The 17,853-nt window shown below is 45.1% G+C and overlaps 2 protein-coding genes and 1 pseudogene across 3 annotated transcripts in view; 1 reads left to right on the plus strand and 2 right to left on the minus strand.

Moving 5' to 3' along the window:
- Mis12 (MIS12 kinetochore complex component) overlaps positions 1-4,400 on the plus strand; it is an 8,371-nt gene extending 3,971 nt beyond the window's left edge. For both annotated transcript variants that reach the window (XM_008855954.3, XM_008855955.3), the window contains exon 2: positions 2,877-4,400. In XM_008855954.3, the coding sequence (XP_008854176.1) occupies positions 2,912-3,532 (621 nt within the window). In that variant the 5' untranslated portion in view covers positions 2,877-2,911 and the 3' untranslated portion in view covers positions 3,533-4,400. The remainder of the gene's footprint in view (positions 1-2,876) is intronic.
- A 2,968-nt stretch (positions 4,401-7,368) lies between these two features.
- Positions 7,369-9,132, minus strand: LOC103752217. The gene is made up of 2 exons (XM_008855956.3): positions 7,908-9,132; positions 7,369-7,825 (listed from the first exon to the last, which is right to left on the minus strand). Exon 1 carries the CDS (start codon positions 8,851-8,853, stop codon positions 8,488-8,490), a length of 366 nt encoding a protein of 121 aa, XP_008854178.1. The 5' UTR covers positions 8,854-9,132; the 3' UTR covers positions 7,369-7,825; positions 7,908-8,487.
- A 6,197-nt stretch (positions 9,133-15,329) lies between these two features.
- On the minus strand, positions 15,330-17,569 carry LOC103752246 (annotated as a pseudogene).
- Positions 17,570-17,853: the final 284 nt, after the last annotated feature.

Here is a 17,853-nt window from a genome sequence, read left to right on the forward strand (position 1 = left end):
AAAGGTGGGGGGGGAGGAAAGCTTAAAAATTTTTGTTTGGGAAGATCAGCTTGTGTGGCAGTAATCAGTTACCAATATTTTTTCAGCTAAGATTGGGGCCTGCTATGCTGGGTTTTTGTCTGCTTGAGTTTGCGTGGGCCTTGTGCATGCTATCACCATTTCTTTCTAAAGTGAGGGGCTCCAGATGGGCTGACTAGACCTCAGTAGATGAACTTGAGTTGAACTTGCACTGAGAAATGTCTGGGGACACTAACTTGACACAATAGGCCTTAACACAGATGACAGAATGTATGAATTCCAGTAGGGAGGCAATGGGAGGGTGCCAGTGGAGAAGGGGGTATAAAAATGATTAAGATTGAGTGAGATGTTCTGTATGAAATTCAATAAATTAAAAAAAAAACAAATTAATAAAGTACAAATAGATTCAAATAAAAAAAAAGTTTTAAAATGCTTTGTGTGTGTGTGTGTGTGTGTGTGTGAATTTGTATACAAGAGTGCAATGCTTGCAGAGGCCAAAAGAGGGCTTTGGATCCCCAGGAGCTGGAGTTAACTTACTGTAGTCGTGAGCCACATGACGTGGGTTTTGGGAACTGAAGAATGGTCCTCTGCAAGAGCACTGTGCACTCTTAACCACTGAACTATCTTTCCATGCTTGCTCCCCCCCCCCCAAAAAAAAAGTCTTGAGAGAGCTTGACACCATGGCATATTTCTATCATCCTGCTATTTGGGAGCCTGAGGTGGAAAGATAGAAAGTTTGAGGCCAACCTAAGTAACATGATAGAAAGTTTGAGACCAGCCTAAGTAACATGATTACGTAGGAACATAATCTCTGGGAAGAGTTTGGGAAATTAAACATCCTACAGATCAATCCAGGGATGATCTGTAAATGAGACTAAAAACAGATTCTATTTATATGGCCGCACAGTTATCACCACTCCTTTTTCTTTTAATTATTTATTTAATAACCACATAATTAGAAGAAGCATTCCATTACAACAGCATTGACATATTCAACAACAATTTCCAGAGCTAAGATGCATCTCAAAATTGGCTGTAAATTTTTAGGTTTTCAGTTGAGTTAATACAGTTATACAATATTGTCCTCAGCATAAACCCTACAAGACATAAAATTAAATGAGGTTCAACCTTTAAAAAAGATCTCCATTTCATTATTAAAATACAGTTTCATATAGAAAAATTCATTTTTAATGCAATTGATATTGAGATGTTTGCACTATTACCACTCTTTTAAACTAATTACCACTCTTTTAAACTATAACATATACAAGTTTTCAAGAGTAATAGCATCCTGTTTTCCCATAAGATTGGTGCACACCATTGGTTATGCTTTGTGTGTGTGTGTGTGTGTGTGTGTGTGTGTGTGTGAAATTGACCAAAATTCACCTTGTAGTTGAAGCAGCAGTTTGTGGATTACATTAAATGCCTTTACCTGGAGGTGGAGTAAAACTTGTCTTATTTCATTAAGGTAGGACAGAGATACCTATGTTAAGCTCCTACAGTGACAGGAAAATGGGATGCTATTTTCCTAGATACTTGCATTCAAAAGGAATGCCTCTTAAGATCCTTGAAACAAGTCAAGGTAAAAGATTTGATCATCTAGTAGGATTTTTTTTTCTTAGATGGCTAGGTTGTAAGACAAAGGAATTGACATTTATAATGGGGCATTTAAAATGATGTCATGAAACATAAAAGAAATGGGGAAAGAAATGAATTGGGAAGGGCTGAGACCAAGAAAGAGAAGTTCAGAAGCTTAAAGTACTATGTGAATGACAATTAGAATAGCACAGGAAGGGGCTGGAAATAGCTTAGTGGAGTGCTTACCTTTTAGCATATAGGGTCCTGTTATCCATCCTCAAACAAAACGAGAAGAGATGGCTCAGTGGTTAAGAGCACTGACTGCTCTTGCAGAGGACCTGGGTTTGATTGCTAGCATCTACATGGTGGCTAACAACCGTCCATAACTCCAGTTCCAGGGGAATCCAGTGCCTTCTTCTGGCCCCCGTGGACATTGCACGGCATGGGTACGCTTACACACATGTAGGCAGCACATTAATACACATAAAATAAAAACAACAAAATACTAAAAAACAAAACAAACTGGTTTTGTTGGTGTATGCCTGTATTCTCAGCACTCTGGCAGTCAAGGTAGAAAAAGAAGTTCAGAGTCATTCTCAAGCTGCATACCAAGTTTGAGGCCAGCTTGGGATACATGAGATCTTGTCACAAAGAAATGAAAAATTTTGAGACCAATCCTTTGGGCTACATAGCAAGCCCCTGTGTCAGAAGGGGAGGGGGCAGGGCATAGAGGTTATTGAAGCTTTAGGGCACTGGATAGGTCATCTAGTTAAACTTTAAAAGTTGCCTAATATAGCAGAACAGAAGATTGGCTATGTGCCTGTCTTCAATAAATGAGGGAAATGAACAATAAGGAGGTTATAGACTGAGGGAAGAGAGAGGCAGCAGCTTTCATCCTTCTGTGGACAAGGCTAGAAGTAATGTCAGGTATCAAAGAAACACAAACTCTTTAGTTTGTATTTGCTTCCTTTGTTTATTTGCCATCTGCAAGTTTTGTTTTGCTGATTTGTTTGTGTGTGTTTATGAGTATGTGTTTTGTGTGCATGTATATAAGTGCACCCTTGTCCTGTGTCATGTATTGTGTGACACCCGCAGAGGCTAGAAGAGAGCATTGGATCCCCTAGAACTGGAGTTATAGGTGGTCGTTAGTCACTCTGTGGGTGCTAGGAACCAAACATCATGAGTCTTCTGCAAACACAGCCAGTGCTCTTAACTGCTGAACTCTCTCCAGCCCCCTACACTGATGATTCTATCCAATTTTCTTCTTTTTATATTTACAGATTTTTCACAATTGAGAATAGCAAAGTGAAGCAAGATGTCTGTAGATCCAATGATCTATGAGGCCCAGTTCTTCGGCTTCACACCACAAACTTGCCTACTGAGGATCTATATTGCATTTCAAGACTACCTGTTTGAAGTGATGCAGGCTGTTGAACAGGTTATTCTGAAGAAGCTGGAGGACATTCCAGACTGTGAGATTAGCCCTGTCCAGATTCGTAAATGTACAGAGAAGTTTCTTGGCTTCATGAAAAAACGTTTTGATAAGCTTTTTGGCAAAATGGAGCAGCTCTTTTTGCAGTTAATTTTGCGTATTCCCCCAAACATCCTGCTTCCTGAAGATAAATGTCAGGAGATGCATCCTTTTAGTGAAGAAGAATTCCAGCTTCTCAAAAAGGAAATTGAAGAGTTACAGGAGAAGTATAAGACTGAACTGTGTACGAAGCAAGCCCTTCTTGCAGAACTAGAAGAGCAAAAAATTGTTCAAGCCAAACTCAAAGAGACCTTGACTTTGTTTGATGAGCTTGAAAATGCTGGCAGGGATCATGGAACTAGTGATTTTAGGGAGAGTTTGGTGTCCCTGCTCCAGAACTCCAGAAAACTCCAGAGCATTAGAGACAATGTGGAAAAGGAAAGCAAAAGACTAGAGATGCCTTAATTTCTCAGTAATAGAAAGAATATAAAAAAGTAAGATTTTGTTTCCTCCTATATTTTCCAACTTTTTTAGGTCCACTTTTCTGAAGTATTTATGTACTACCTTGAAATAGTCTTGGAAGCATCTGTTTATTAGAGACCTCCAATAGGTGGAAGGGGGTTCTTTATTCAGCAGCAGCTTATTTGGGGCTAAGGAAGTGAAGCTATAAGCCAGATACTTGTAAGGGTATACCTTGGTCATGAGCACTCTGATCTTCCTTTAGACTGAGACCAAGTGAGAAAAGGGCTAAACAGGTGACTTCTTTATCACACTAGGAGCGGCTGACACAGTGTTTGCCTCTGCTAGAACTGTGCTTACATGAGGAAGTTGATACCTGGTTGGAAGAAGGAAGTGGCATAAACAACATTGGTCTTTGGTAGAGAAGATTTATTTCCAAAATAAATCTCTCCAGTGGACAAGCCCTGATGGTGTTAAGAGTTAGCCTTGGAGTCCAGCAGGAGAAGACATAGGACCAAAGCAGATCCCACTGCAGAAGAAAAGAAAACTTGGCCATACATACCCAGGAATGAAATTTTTTTTTTTTGACTCTTGGGTTTTGTATCAATTTATTCACTGTTGTAAGCATCATCAAATATGTAATGTGCAACAGTTCAGCAGAAACAGCAGTAATTGCTTTTAAGGTATCACTTATCTTCCATGTCTTTCTAAAGAACAGGATCTATCTGGAATTTGTTCCTTTTGTATAGAAGGGACAATTTAAAGTATCAATATTTGTAATTAGATAGTCACAGACTTAGAAAACCTGTGTTTATTGTTATAAAGTCCTGTTTTAGTCCTGTACATGAAATAAACATGCCTTAAAAGCTTTGGACTTTCATGTTCTAATGTCTGTAGCATGTTTCTTTTTTCAGTTTGTCTTTAATTTTTTTTTTTTTTTTTTTTTTCAGGGTTTTCTTGTAGTCTCAGCTGATGTGGAACTCACTTTACTTACTATGTAGCTGAAAATGACCTTGAACTTCTAGTCTTCTGCCTCTACCTCCAGAGTGCTTGACATTATAGGTGACCACCACCATGCCTACTTCTGTGCAGTGCTGGGTATTAAACCTGGGGCTTCATGCATGCTAGGCAAGCACTCTACTAACAGTTGAATCTGCAGTCCATTTTGTCTTCTTTTTTTTTTTTTTGAAGCAATATCTCATGTATCCAAACTGGCCTCAAACTCCCTGTGTAGCTGTCACTCGCCTTGAACTCTTGATCCTCCCGCCTCTTACCTCCCAAGCTCTGAGATTACAGAACTGCCAAATACACTTGATATTAGTGTGGCTTTTTACTTAAATGAAAGCTTTCACATTTGTACCACATTGGAACCCTAATGTAGTGAGCTGAGTGGTGATCCCTCAAAAGATGTGTTAATATTGCAGTTCTTGGGATCTTTAAATTAAGTGTCTGGAGTTGAGGAGACCATCTTGAATTATCTTGATGGGCCCTAAATCCAGTGATGATAAATGTTCCTATAAGGAGAAAGCTAGGGGAAAGGGGGAGCCAGAGGAGGATGTGAGATGAAAGACTAGGAGATTCTGACCTTTGGCAAATTGGAATACTGTAGCCACAAGCTAGAAGAGGCAAAGAACAGATTCTCAGAGCTTCCAGAAATGGTGTGCCTCGTTTTTAGATTACTGGTTTCCACAACATGGATATTTCTGGTGTTTTGAGTCACCAGGTTGTTATAGCAGCTATGGACTTAGTGAAATCAAAGTAAGATACTCATTCATAAAGGTATGCTTGTTAAGGAAACAAAATCTGAGGCCTCACATGCTGTCCCAGATAGCTAAATTCCAACGTCTCCCTCAAGCATAGTACTGTCCTATAATCAGTCACTGCTCATGTGCCTGCCTACCACTGACAACCCAATACATTAACATGATGCTTGCCTCAAACAATTGACACTCCATTATGATCTGCTGAATTAGATATCTGATGCTTTTACCTGCCCATACTTCCATTTTCCTTTGAAAAACTATTTCTTTTACTACATGCTATTTTAAAGGGATGTGGATGATGGGGAATTAGTGAAAGTTTAATATTTTTTAGAAAATAGGCCAAAGCTAGGTGTGGCAGCGCATACCTTTAATCCCAGCAAAGGCAGGCAGAGGCAGGCGGATCTCTTGAGTTTTGAGTTCAGCCTGGCCTACATAGTGAGTTCCAGGCCAGCTGGGGTTATAGGGAGACCCTGTCTCAAAAGAAAGTAGGCCAAACACAAACTCAGTAGACCCAGAGATTTCAAGAAGAATGAACAATTGAAGAGCAAATAGACCAATAGAGAATTTTGGAGTTTTGGGAAGAAAAGTTATTAAATTTTAGGTCTGAGTGGGCTTAATTTGGGGAAGGCAGTTACAACATTGGGGAGACAGTATGTGGAGAACAATGCAATAAATTATCAAAGATAATGGGCTGTTTTTGCTGTATTGGGTACTGAACCCAGGGTTCATTTTATTGACTTACACTCCTAGATTGAGGTTGGATATTTGAGACTTTTTTAAATATCTATTTTATGTGTATGAGTGTATTGCCTGCATGTATGTGAATGCACCCGTGTTGTGCAATGCTGTGGAGGTCAGAAGAGGGCTCCTGGAACTGGAGTTTTAAGGATGGTTAGTAGCTGCCATGTGGGTGCTGGGAATCGAACCCGAGTCCTCTGCAAGAGCAGTCAGTGCTCTTAACCGCCGAGCCATCTCTCCAGCCCTGGATATCTGAGACTTTAAAAAAATTGTATGTCTCTGTGCTGGCTACAGGAGCTGGAAGGTGGTTTTGGATCCTTTGGAGCTGGAGTTAGCTGTCCTGGGTGCTGAACTCTGATCCTCTGGAAGAGCAGCAGGCATTTCTAACAGCTGTGTTCTTTCTCCAGCCCTAACACTGAGGTCAATGTTAACCATTGTGGCAACGGTAGGTCTAACAATTGTATAGTTGATGGAACCAGATGTTTGAACTGGGGGTAGAAAATGGCCGCTTAGGTCAGATAGCAAGCATGCAAGCATCATAATGTGGAACAATAACGTTGATGGACAGGGAATTTTGGTTTGGGGTATGGGGGAGGAGTCTGTCAGGAGATTAGGTGACAGACTGATGGTGAAGGATCTTACCTGGGACTGTAAAATGAGAGATAACAGGGCATGTGTGAATAGGAAACAATGGGATCAAATGTGTAGAAGGTATGAGCCATATGTATAGATTCTGTGGGAATCAACACTAAGGGACAGTACAAATCCAGTATCCAAGAGTAAAAACTGATACCTATGTGGTACCTTGGAGGTGTGCTTTGGGGGAACAGTGCCATTGACGGAATTACTGTAAACTGGCTGTAAAACATGCTGACATTGAGGAACAATGGATGTCATTCATACTAGTGGCACTCAAAGTAAAAAGCCACAGTGATGAGCAGTTAGGGGAAGTCAGAACTGTGAAGGAAGGCCTTTTTATTGAACACAAAGACCCAGGCTGGGCCACTGGGCAGATCCAGAGCTTAATTGAAAGACTGTACTGGGCCAGAAGTGTCTTGATAGGGCGTGGGGACTAAGTACCGAGGAGCAGTAGGTAGCAGCACAATGCAGTAGTGGAAGACCTGCTGTGGGGATGGTGAAATTGGGAACCGGGATATAGTGAAGGATGCCGTTGAGGGTCCCATATAGCTATTTTGTGTGGGGAGATGCTGTACCTAGCTAGGAATGCTGGATAATGAAGCCTGTTGTAGGGATGCAGAGGGTGGGGGATGGGGGTAAAATCGGGAGAAGAGGAAATCTGGCAGGGCCCATTGTATAGATGGAAATTAATAAACAACTGAATATAGAGACTGAAGAATGATTTATTCCATCCGAGATACCACAATTACAGACATTTCCATAGAGCATACGCAGGTTGGAGCGCAGTATTTGAACAGTTGACATTCACGAGTAAACAGCGGTTAGGCAAAAAACCTGCAGAGGTGGGTTCTGGAATTCGCTTTTATGAGTCTAAGATGACAGACCCTACCTAGCAGGACACTTGTTACTGACATTTCCCATCCTCAGACCTTCATCTTCGTCCATAGCTTCACATGGGCCCCAGGCCAGAATGAAATCACCCAAAATTCTCTAGTATAGACCCCCAAGGAACACCCTTAGTCTCATTTGCCGCACCCATGAGTTCTGAGTCTGTGTCGTCCCGGAGATCTGTAGCCTCCTGTATTACGCAGTCCAAAAAAACCGCCTTGCGCCTAGCTTTCTGGTGGACAGGCCTCGCTCCTCCTGATAGCAACAAAACCTAAAACAGGAAGAAAATGCACAATCCCCGTCAGCTCGAACTCCTGGGGACACATGATCGTATCCTGACAAACGTCACTCACCTTGTCCAGCACTCCGGCCATGCCCGCTGCACTCCCAGGTCCGCCAGCTCCGTGCACTCTGAGTCGAGGCACCGCTGGCTCACCCTGGGGCGACGCAGCATCACAGGGCTCCCGCTCACTCTTGGCCAGAGCCCCCACTGCCCCCGCAGTACCCTCTCTGGGAGGCCGCGGGTTCGGGTCTGGTTTATCCTTTAAGCAGCAGAAGGTTGGACAAGCTCTGCGCTCCACAAACACAAAAATGCTGGGCTTGCTGAGCCGGCCCGCACATCACAAAGTGGTAGGGTACAGCAACATTATCTTAATTACAAACGGGGAGCAATCGCACTCCAGGAATTCCAAACCTTAGGGACTAACCACTCAATGTGTTGGTGCAAGTAGCACCGCGATTTCACTGCGCACATCTTTGGACCTTCTGATGGACAGCTAGACAAAGAGCGACAAATGAAGAAAAGCAGCATCGAAAGCTACATGGGGGGGGGGTGTGCAGCGCCTCTCCAAAACAAAAGACTGAGCCTTTCAGTTCCCCTCCCTCCCCCAACCTCCCCCTGGCTCTGCACCCACCCCGTCCGGCCCTGACCACTCAGGCGAGCTGCAAATGGATATAGGTGAAGATGCAGGAGGTGATGGAGAAGGCGATGGCCGCGTAGATAAAGATGGAGAGGTGCGGGAAGTGGTCGAGATAGCAGCCCTCGTCCGGGAGAGGCTCCTCCTCCTTGGGCTGGGGGCGCGCGGCGGCCTTAGGGGGCTGCCCAGCGCGGGCCCCCTGAGTCTTCCCGCCAGCGCGCCGACCAGCTTTCTTGCCAGCCGAGGACGCGGACTTGGGTGCGCGGGCAGCGCAGGGCTCCTCCTGGGGAGGCTTATCAAATAGGCCGTCGGACTCGGGGTCGGAATCCGAGTGCATCTGCTCAGGACCCCAGGGCCTGCGTTGAAAGGCACCCTCAGCCATGGCACCGTGAGCGGGCAGGCGAGTTAGCTGCGACAGTACGGCCAAGTCCCCGCCGGGTCCGAGCGCAGTGGGCGGTGGCCGGGGCTGCAGCAGTATTTCTACGACCCAGGGTGGGTGGGTGCAGCGGGGGCGGAGCCAGCGGAGCTGGGGGCCTCCGCAGGCCCCGAGGAGCTCAGGCGCCTCTCCAAGGCTCCTCCTTTCGCCCCTAGCCTGTAGCAGAGGTCTGGCCCGCCAACCTCCAGCTCTAGGCAAGGAGGTTTGTCTCCATGGAAACGAGACTGGCGAGCGTGGGAGGAAGTGTCAGTCGCTAGTTGGGGTCTCCCAGCTCCTAAGGGGGCCTTGGCAGTCGGGAAGCGGAAATGCAGGGGGGCAGGGCTCCAGGCTGTGTGAGAAGCTTCCCCAGGACTTTATTTCTCCTTTTCTAAATGAGTAAATAAAAGTGTTTATTGTGAGGTCTTAAAATTGACTGATTGATTGATAGATTTACAGGCAAATCTAATAAGAGAATGAACAGTTGTTTAATTTTATAACCAAGGAACATTGTATTCCTGATGACATTCAGATACAAAAAAAAAAAAAAAAACCAGCGGAAAGAGGCTAACTCCACACTAAGAGCTGACCAGTTAATCTAATTACACTATAGAGTCTCTCTCCTTCCTCCTCCCCATCCACCTCCCCTTCCTATCCTCTCCTTTCCTTTTATTCCCCCTCTCCCTCCATCACCTCCATTTCTCCCTCTCTCCTTGTCTTGGTCCCCTTATTTCAATCCCCTGAGCGATGAGATTACAGGCGTGCACAGACACTCATGGCTGCAGAGTGTGTGTGTGTGTGTGTGTGTGTGTGTGTGTGTGTGTGTGTGTGTGTGTGTGTTGTATAAAAAAAAAAAAGCCCTCACAATCTCAAAAATTGTAAGTTTAACAGTGTAAGCACTCAGGAGTCTGAGGTAGGAAGATCATGCATTCCAGCCCAGTCTGGATGTATGAGACTGACTCAAACAATAACAAATTAAAATTTACCTTTCTCGGGGCTGGAGAGATGGCTCAGCAGTTAAGAGCACTGGCTGCTCTTGCAGAGTACTTGAGTTTGATTCCTAGCACACACATGGTGGCTAACAACTATCTGTAACTCTAGTTCCAGCGGATCCACACCCTCTTCTGCCTCTGCAGGAATGTGGTACACATCCATACGTGGAGGCAAAACAAACACTCATACACATAAAAATAAAGTTTTAAAAAAGATGTTAACTGCCAATAGGCTCAAGGCAACTTTTTAGTAATAGAAATGTTCTAAAACTGAATTAAGATACAACTTTATAAATTTCTTCTTTTTTTTTTCCTTTTGAGACAGGGTCTCCCTGTAGCCCCAGCTGACTTGGAACTCGCTATGTAGACCAGGCTGGCCTCAAACTCACAGAGATCTTCCTGCCTCTGCCTCCCAAGTGCTGGGATTAAAGGCATGCGCCACCACGCCTGGCTAAATTTCTTCTTTTTAAGATTTATTTTTATTTTACTTATGTGTATGTGTGTATGTACTCGTGTGCTGTGTGGAATCCCCTAGACCTGAATGAAGTTACAGGCTGTTGTGAGCCACCTGATGAGGGTGCTGAGAACTGAACTCAGGTCCTCTGTAGAACAGCCAGTGTTCTTAACTGCTGAACCATCTCTCCAGCACCTCTTCTTTCTTTCTTGTTTGTTTGTTTGTTTAAGGAAGAATCATGTGTTGTAACCCTAGCTGCTTGGGGCTCACTATGCATACTAAGCTAGACTCCAACTTCTGGGGATTCATCTGCCTCTGTCACTCCAGTGCTGAGATTATAAATTATACCACTACAATCAGCTAAGAATTCTAAATTTTTAAAAATTCATTCATTCACCTACTTAAGGGAGATGACTTTGATGGCCATACTTCAATAAAACTTTTAAAAATTGAGTTGTCAGAGCCAGCTGAACAAAACAAAACTAAGTCTTACCATACCAAGCTGGTAAACTTAATTTTATGTGTATTTTACCAAATAATAAAAGAAACACAGAGATAGATCTTATTCTTCCCCAAACTGTAACATATGTAAATTAAGATTTATGTTTGTATTTTTATGTATTTATTGGTTCTTTGAGATAGAGTTTCACTCTATACCCAGGCTGACCTGAAACTCACTATGTAGCCCAGGCTGGCCTTTGTCCTTCTGCTTCCGCATTTCCTCAGTGCTGGGATTGCAAGTGTGTGTCATATGCTTGGCTACATTTTTCTAAAATTAAACGGAAATCAAAATTAACCCTCAAAGAATCATGTGTCTCCTTTGGATGGACAAAAATATCTTGCAAAATAGACTAGCAAAAACTGTTTAGGAAGTATTCGTGCCTTTCCTTCTCAGTCCCCATGGATTAGACATTGTGAATCCGAGGAACTTCCATGCCTGCTAAACTGTACTAAAAGATATTTAGTGTGGTCTGGTGAGATGGCCCAGTGGGTAAACGCACTTGCTGTACAAGCCTGGTGATCTGAGTTTGATCCTGGAACCCATGTAAGAGAAGTGACTCCACAAAGTTGTCCTTGGACCTTCACACATGCACCATGGCACATGCATCCACATCATGCATATACAAATACAGTAATAATAAGCAATGTTTGTAAAAATATTTAGGGAACAAGTTGTGCAGCTATAACAACTCTTGTCAACCTGTAGATTCTGGTGGGTTTTTTTTTTCCTTCAGTCTTGTTTTTCAGCAGCTTAGAGCTTAGTGTATAGTACAGAAGTCAGGGTCTGAAGGTGAGACAGTCTCATGTGCCTGGAACGTGGCAGTAGAAGTGGTTGTGTCCTGAGAAGAGAGACCAGATCCAGGGCCTTCTTGATAACACCATTTGCCTTGGTCTTTCCAGCACTGGGAAAATGAGACAGAAGGATCATCCCAACTTTGAGGCCAGCCACAGCTACAAAGTGAGACCCTATCTATAAAAATAAAAATAAGATTTGCCTTAATCTGTGTTATTGCCTCTTTCATTGCCAGCAGATTGACCACAGACTCCATGATGTGGGGAATAGGTGGGCCCTGTTTGCAGCTGTGTCCATATGATCTGCCATATAGCAGTATTTTATAAATTTCATATGATGAAGCAAATTCTCCTGCAAAAACAGTTCTGTTTACAATGGGTTGTTCTGAATGCGAAACCAAGTATGTTAACTCCAAGTAGAAGGCCTAGTCTTTGTTCCAAGGGTGACTTGGCTCACTACTCCTAAGGAGTCTCTTTTAGATGGGACTTTGGGTTTCCTTCCCTCCCTCCCTCCCTTCCTTCCTTCCTTCCTTCCTTCCTCCTTCCTCCCTTCCTTCCTTCCTTCCTTCCTCCTTCCTCCCTTCCTCCTTCCTTCCTTCCTCCTTCCTTCCTCCCTTCCTCCTTCCTTCCTTCCTCCTTCCTTCCTCCCTCCCTCCCTTCCTCCTTCCTTCCTTCCTCCTCCTTCTTCCTTCCTCCTCCTTCCTTCCTTCCTCCTTCTTTCTTCCTTCCCTCCTCCCTTCCTTCCTTCCTTCCTCCTTCCTTCCTCCCTCCCTCCCTCCTTCCCTCCTCCTTCCTTCCTTCCTTCCTTCCTTCCTTCCCCATAATCTCCAAGCCTCCAAGAACTTACACGGGCAATCATTGCTTGGCTGGACATAGACAAATGGTTGAATTAGGCCAAGTTGAATGGGATTGAATTTATTTTGGAACCAAATTTGGATTTCTATGGTTATCTTTGGTATAAGGGAGGGTGATTTTAGAGAGAAAGTAAAACCGATTTTTCCTCCCAAGTTCTGCAAACTGAAAGTGGACAACTTCATATCGACTTCAGAGAAACCATTGCAGCCTGTGTGTGTACGGCCTTTGGGATATTTAGATTGCTGCTGCCCGTCCTTGGTCGACTGATGTTGCTTCACACCCACTGCAGAAAAGAGAAGCTTCCCCTTCCTCCCTTTTTCCCTTCCTTCCTCCCTTCCTTCCTTCCTCCTTCCTTCCTTCCTCCTCCTTCCTTCTTCCTTCCTCCTTCCTTCCTTCCTTCTTCCTTCCTCCCTTCCTTCCTTCCTCCTTCCTTCCTTCCTCCTCCTTCCTCCTTCCTTCCTCTTCCTTCCTCCTTCCTTCCTTCCTCCTTCCTCCCTTCCTTCCTTCTTTCCTTCCTTCCTTCCTCCCTCCCTTCCTCCTTCCTTCCTTCCTCCTCCTTCCTTCTTCCTTCCTTTTTTCATTTCTTCCTTTTTCCTTTTCTCAAGATTCATTTTTATTGTTTTTCAAATTTATGTGTATTGTGTGTCTGTGTGCCTGCAGAGGTCAGAAGAGGATGCCAGAGGCCCTGGAGCTGGAGTTAAAGGTGGTTATAAGCTGCGAAATGTGGATGCTGAGAATTTGGGTTCTCTGGAAGAGCAGAAAGCAGTTTTAACCACTGAGCCATCTCTCCAGCCTGCTTTCTTTTTTGACAGGTCTCCCTCTGCAGACCAGGTTGGCCTGGAACTCACTATGTAGCCTAGGCTGGCCTCAAGTTCATGGGTGATCCTCTTGGCTGGAAGTACCTGTTTATCTTTCAACACAAACACAATGTCAAAATATTTGGATGAGTGAAGAATTATGAAGAATAGCTTCTGGATGGTCAATAGGAGCCAGTAGATCTTGAATTCAATCAAATTCACTGACAGGATTATCTGTATTAATGTCCTAAACCAAAGAATCAAGCAAGACCAGATCCTAAAACTAGGGTTGGTGTTGGGTATGTGCCCTTAGGCCAATCCCTTCTTTTTTGAGGGTCTCAGTTCCCCCAGGAAGAGACTACAGTACTGTAGCTGGTGTGATGAGATCAATGTTTCTCAGCCCCAAGGGACTGCCACCACCTGGGATGGAAACAGTTTGTCAAGTCATGACAGTCAAAATATTCATGTCTTTTGATGAAATCATCTTGTCCCTTAGTGCTAATCCCAAGACAGTGATCTAAGGGTTACCAAAAGTTCTTTATAGGATATGTATTACAGTGCCATTTACCATGGGAAGAAACTGGAAGCAAACTAATTTTTTGTATAAGAGGAGAATAGTTAATTAAGCTATGCTGCATCGGAGGCTGGAGTACAGGGTGTTCAGTGGCTGAGTGCTTACCATACACAGGGATTGGATGAAGTTTGATACTGTCCTCAGAGAAGATTATCCTGAAATAAGTCCGTTAAGTAGTTTGAGAGATTTTTGTGATTATTTAAATCAAAATTTAAAAGATATAATGTTACATGGAAGATGGTAATTTTCATCTTGCTTGGATGCTGAGATCATGCGGTGGCCTTGTTCTGTTTTCCAAGCTCAGTGCGTCATTATGTTATTTTTCTGTGCAACAAAAGCAATAATCGGGTAAGAAAATCTAAGCAACAGGCCCATGGCTGCTTTTAGTATTAACCATATCGTGTGATGTTCTGATTGGTGTTGACGCACACTAAGGTCCTTATCACACTGTCTGGATGGCCCTATATTGCTTAGCAACCACCTGCTCAGCAGCAGTTGCTAGGAAACTAGGGACAGAGCAAGACTTCTGAGTAACAGTACATCATCCTTGCTCCCACCAGCCTCCTCCCCTCAAGGTCTCTCCAGCAGTGTCATGCTCCTGTCTAGCCAGTTCCTTTCTCCTGCTTCCCCTCTAGGCTCCTATCTGCCTGGAGCTAACCTACCAGTAGCTTCCAGCGGGCCCCCACAACTGTAGAGCCCACTACAGATGGTCACAAGCTCCATAAACTCCCTTCTTTTCTACCAATTTCTTTTATAATTGTGGAAAACAATCCTTGCTATTGTGTATTTCTCACTCCCGTCATCTCCACCATATCGCTCCACCATTACCTTTATTCCAAGGAAGTCACCTGCTTATTTCCCCAGTGGCTGCTCAATTCAGAAAGAGCCAGAAGCCAAGCATGGTGGCACAGGCCTATAATCCTAGCACTTGGGAGGTGGAGGCAGAAGGACAAGGGGTTTGAGATCATCCTTAGCTACACAGAGAGTTCAAGACCAGCCTGGGCTGCACGAGACTCTGTCTCAAAAAACAACAAAACCAGAAAAAGAACCAGGAAGAGAGACCAGGTTGAAATGCAGCCAGAGACTTCCCTAGGCAGGCCCTCCTTCTGAGAACAGGAGTGGACCTCTTTTGTGAGTGGGAACCTTAGTGTGAGTGAATGAACCCACGCTGTGAACACATGGACTGGCTCCCTGACTCATGGAGGTCTCTCCCTGGGATGTGTCTCATCTCCATCACTGGGACCAAGATTTCCTTTTTAACAATGTATTAAGGTAGTGGGTCCTTTATGGAAGATAATTATACCCTGGGACACCACCTTTAGCAAGGATTAATGCCCATTTCTTTGAAGAGGGGTAGATCTTTTTTTTCCCCCCAGGTTCTGAGTATTTACTTCAGGTATTGGTAGTCTCAAAGGGAAGACTGCAGAAAATACAGGCATTGCTGTCAACTCCAGGAAATTCACAGCCTCATATGAGAGTACTTAGACATGCTGCCCACTAAGGAGTGGACTGTTCTCACCAGTGAGGCAAGTGTGTAAGATGGGCCAGGCACAACCAGTGGATGTTACTATGTGGCATCTGGGGAACAGGAGGAGCTGAGCCTTGCTTCACAAGTCTGTGCCTATATATCAGAGATGCAAGGACCACAGCCATCAGCACCAGAAAGATACCCATGAGCAGGGGAGCCTGTCCAATGCCACCTTCTTGACAAGTTGGGGGCTGGCCAGTGCCAGGCTGTTGGCATCAGCCACAGACACATTGAGGCGGTAGGTCCCTGAGTCACCAGTCAATACCTGATGTAGAACCAGCTGACAATCTGGGCTTGGTGGTACAGGCTGGCACTGACTCTGGGCAGGGTGTTGGCACCCAGGTGATGAAACGTCCATACAGGCTTCCTTGGGTAACCTGCCTTGGCAGGACACAGTCAGCTCAAATGCATCCTTCTTACTAGCTGGCACAGCCTGCAGGATCTCAGTGTTCTCAATACCCTAGACAACGTCCAACGTTAGGGAAAAAGTACCATATCAATACAAAACACAACCCAGAGGGACTTGTCTCTTCATAAACATTAAGGTATCTGTGCCATCCAGGAGGGTGGGCACAGACCCTGTAGAATTTTCTGTAGGCACTAATGGGCCGGCATCTGGACCCTTGGGCTCAAGGGTGGGTAACTCTTCAGCAGTAGTTTCCACCAACTCTGTGGTTGCTCCTTGTGCAACTGTGGTTCCAGAGGGCCTGGCGGGTGTTGTCCCTGTTCCCTCTATAGGTGACAACTCTGAAGTGTGGTGTCTATTCTCAGATGTAGTATCTGTGCCCTCTGTGGTTGGCACCTGCACAGATGCAGTATTTGTGGCCTTGGTGGTTAGCATCTGCACAACTGTGGTTCCAGAGGGCTCTGTAGTTGGCACCTGGCCAGGTATAGTACCCACAGCTTCTGCAGTGGTCCCTTGCCCCAATGTGGTGCCAGGGACATCTGCAGTTGGTATGTCACCCCTAAGTGGTGCCTGGAACTGGGGAGTAGCCACAGGAAGTGAGAGAGGTGACAGCCTAAAGCACCACCTGGGCAGTGATTGGGCCTGAGTCCAGATAAGCGTGAGTGACCACAACTGCCTGAGTGATCAGGGTCCCAGTAGTGTCTCCAAAGTTCCAGGTGTAGGAGAGGTCATCCTCAGCCAACAGCCACTGGGGTTATGGAGCTGAAGGGCAAAGACCAGAGGTTGATTTCTCAGGAAGTGCTTGTTCTCTCCATTCAAGGTCTGTAGCTGGGACACACTCATGGAGAAGGGTATCTGTAATGGTGAAGGCTGAGCTGGAGTGAGCAAGGGGCATGTGGCTCTGGGAACACAGTGGTGGTAGACAGTCACTTCTATGGTGTGTGTGCCCAGCACTGTATGATCTGTTGCAATGCTCAGCCTAGACTCTGCGACCCCCAGAACTTGCCACTTTTGTCTACAGGTCTTCCAAACATAAACAAAGCTTCTTCTCTGAGACTGAGGGTCAGACTGGCAGGGTCCAACATCAGGGAAGATGCAGGCACTACAAGGTTCCTGGAGATACACTGGCTGTCCTCCCCATCCCTGGCTCCCATTGATGATGGTGTTGTTAGCCTAGATAGCCTGTCCATCTGGCAGTACCTTTTGACTTTCACGGAAGTGCAGGATAATAGAAAAGGAGGCATTTGCACCACTCAGTGTAGACCCATCATTACTGACCTTCAGAGACACCTGGCTACCTCTCCAACAGTCAGGGCCCTGGGCTGTGTTCACTCAAGATACAGCTGCCTGTTCCAGGCTTTAGTTTCAAGTTGCCTCGGAACACCAAGCAAGTCTTGGTCTCCAGATCATTCAGTGCAATTTACAGGCCGGTTGTAGTGGTGCACACCTTTAATTCCAGCACACAAGAGACAGAGGCAGGTTGACCTCTGTGAATTTGAGGTCTGGTCTATGTAGCATAGTGATTTCTAGGCCAGCAGGGCTACACAATGAGATCTTTCCATGGCCCCTACAACCAGCAGAGCACTCAGCAAAGACAAATGGAGGAGGCACCTTCTCTGTACTACCTCTATCCTGTTCTTCCTTTCAGCAACCAGGGGTTGCTGGGGGTGGGGGGTGTAAGAGCCCCTAGAGTTCCATCCGAGCTGGGGCAGCAGTGACCACTTCTGCTCCTCAGTCCTTGGCCCCCGAGCCTCAGGCCCACTTTCTTCAGGGTTCCCAGGCCCCATCCAGGGCCGGGCTGATCCGACTGTAGTGCTTCATGGATAACTTCCAAACGGTAGAAAAGATCAGAGAGAACACATAAGAAGTTGTATACAAAGCCAAGAACAAGTTGATGGGAGACATGGTGGCGCTAAAGAAAATCTGGCTAGACATATCAGTGGTCTCTTGAATCGGAACAGAGAGGGGTAGATCTTAAAATACTACATTAGTGCCTGAGAGTGAATGGATAAAAATCCAGTCTCCTTCAGTAACTTCTTTCTTACACCCCTGGCCTTCTACAGGTGTTCCC

This window comes from Nannospalax galili, unplaced genomic scaffold, assembly GCF_000622305.1.
Source record: "Nannospalax galili isolate Female #2095 unplaced genomic scaffold, S.galili_v1.0 scaffold146, whole genome shotgun sequence".
Taxonomy (NCBI): Eukaryota; Metazoa; Chordata; class Mammalia; order Rodentia; family Spalacidae; genus Nannospalax; species Nannospalax galili.

Bases quoted from the DNA above. Each gene is read 5' to 3' on its own strand.
- LOC103752217 (XM_008855956.3), bottom strand. From the start codon at position 8,853: ATGGCTGAGGGTGCCTTTCAACGCAGGCCCTGGGGTCCTGAGCAGATG.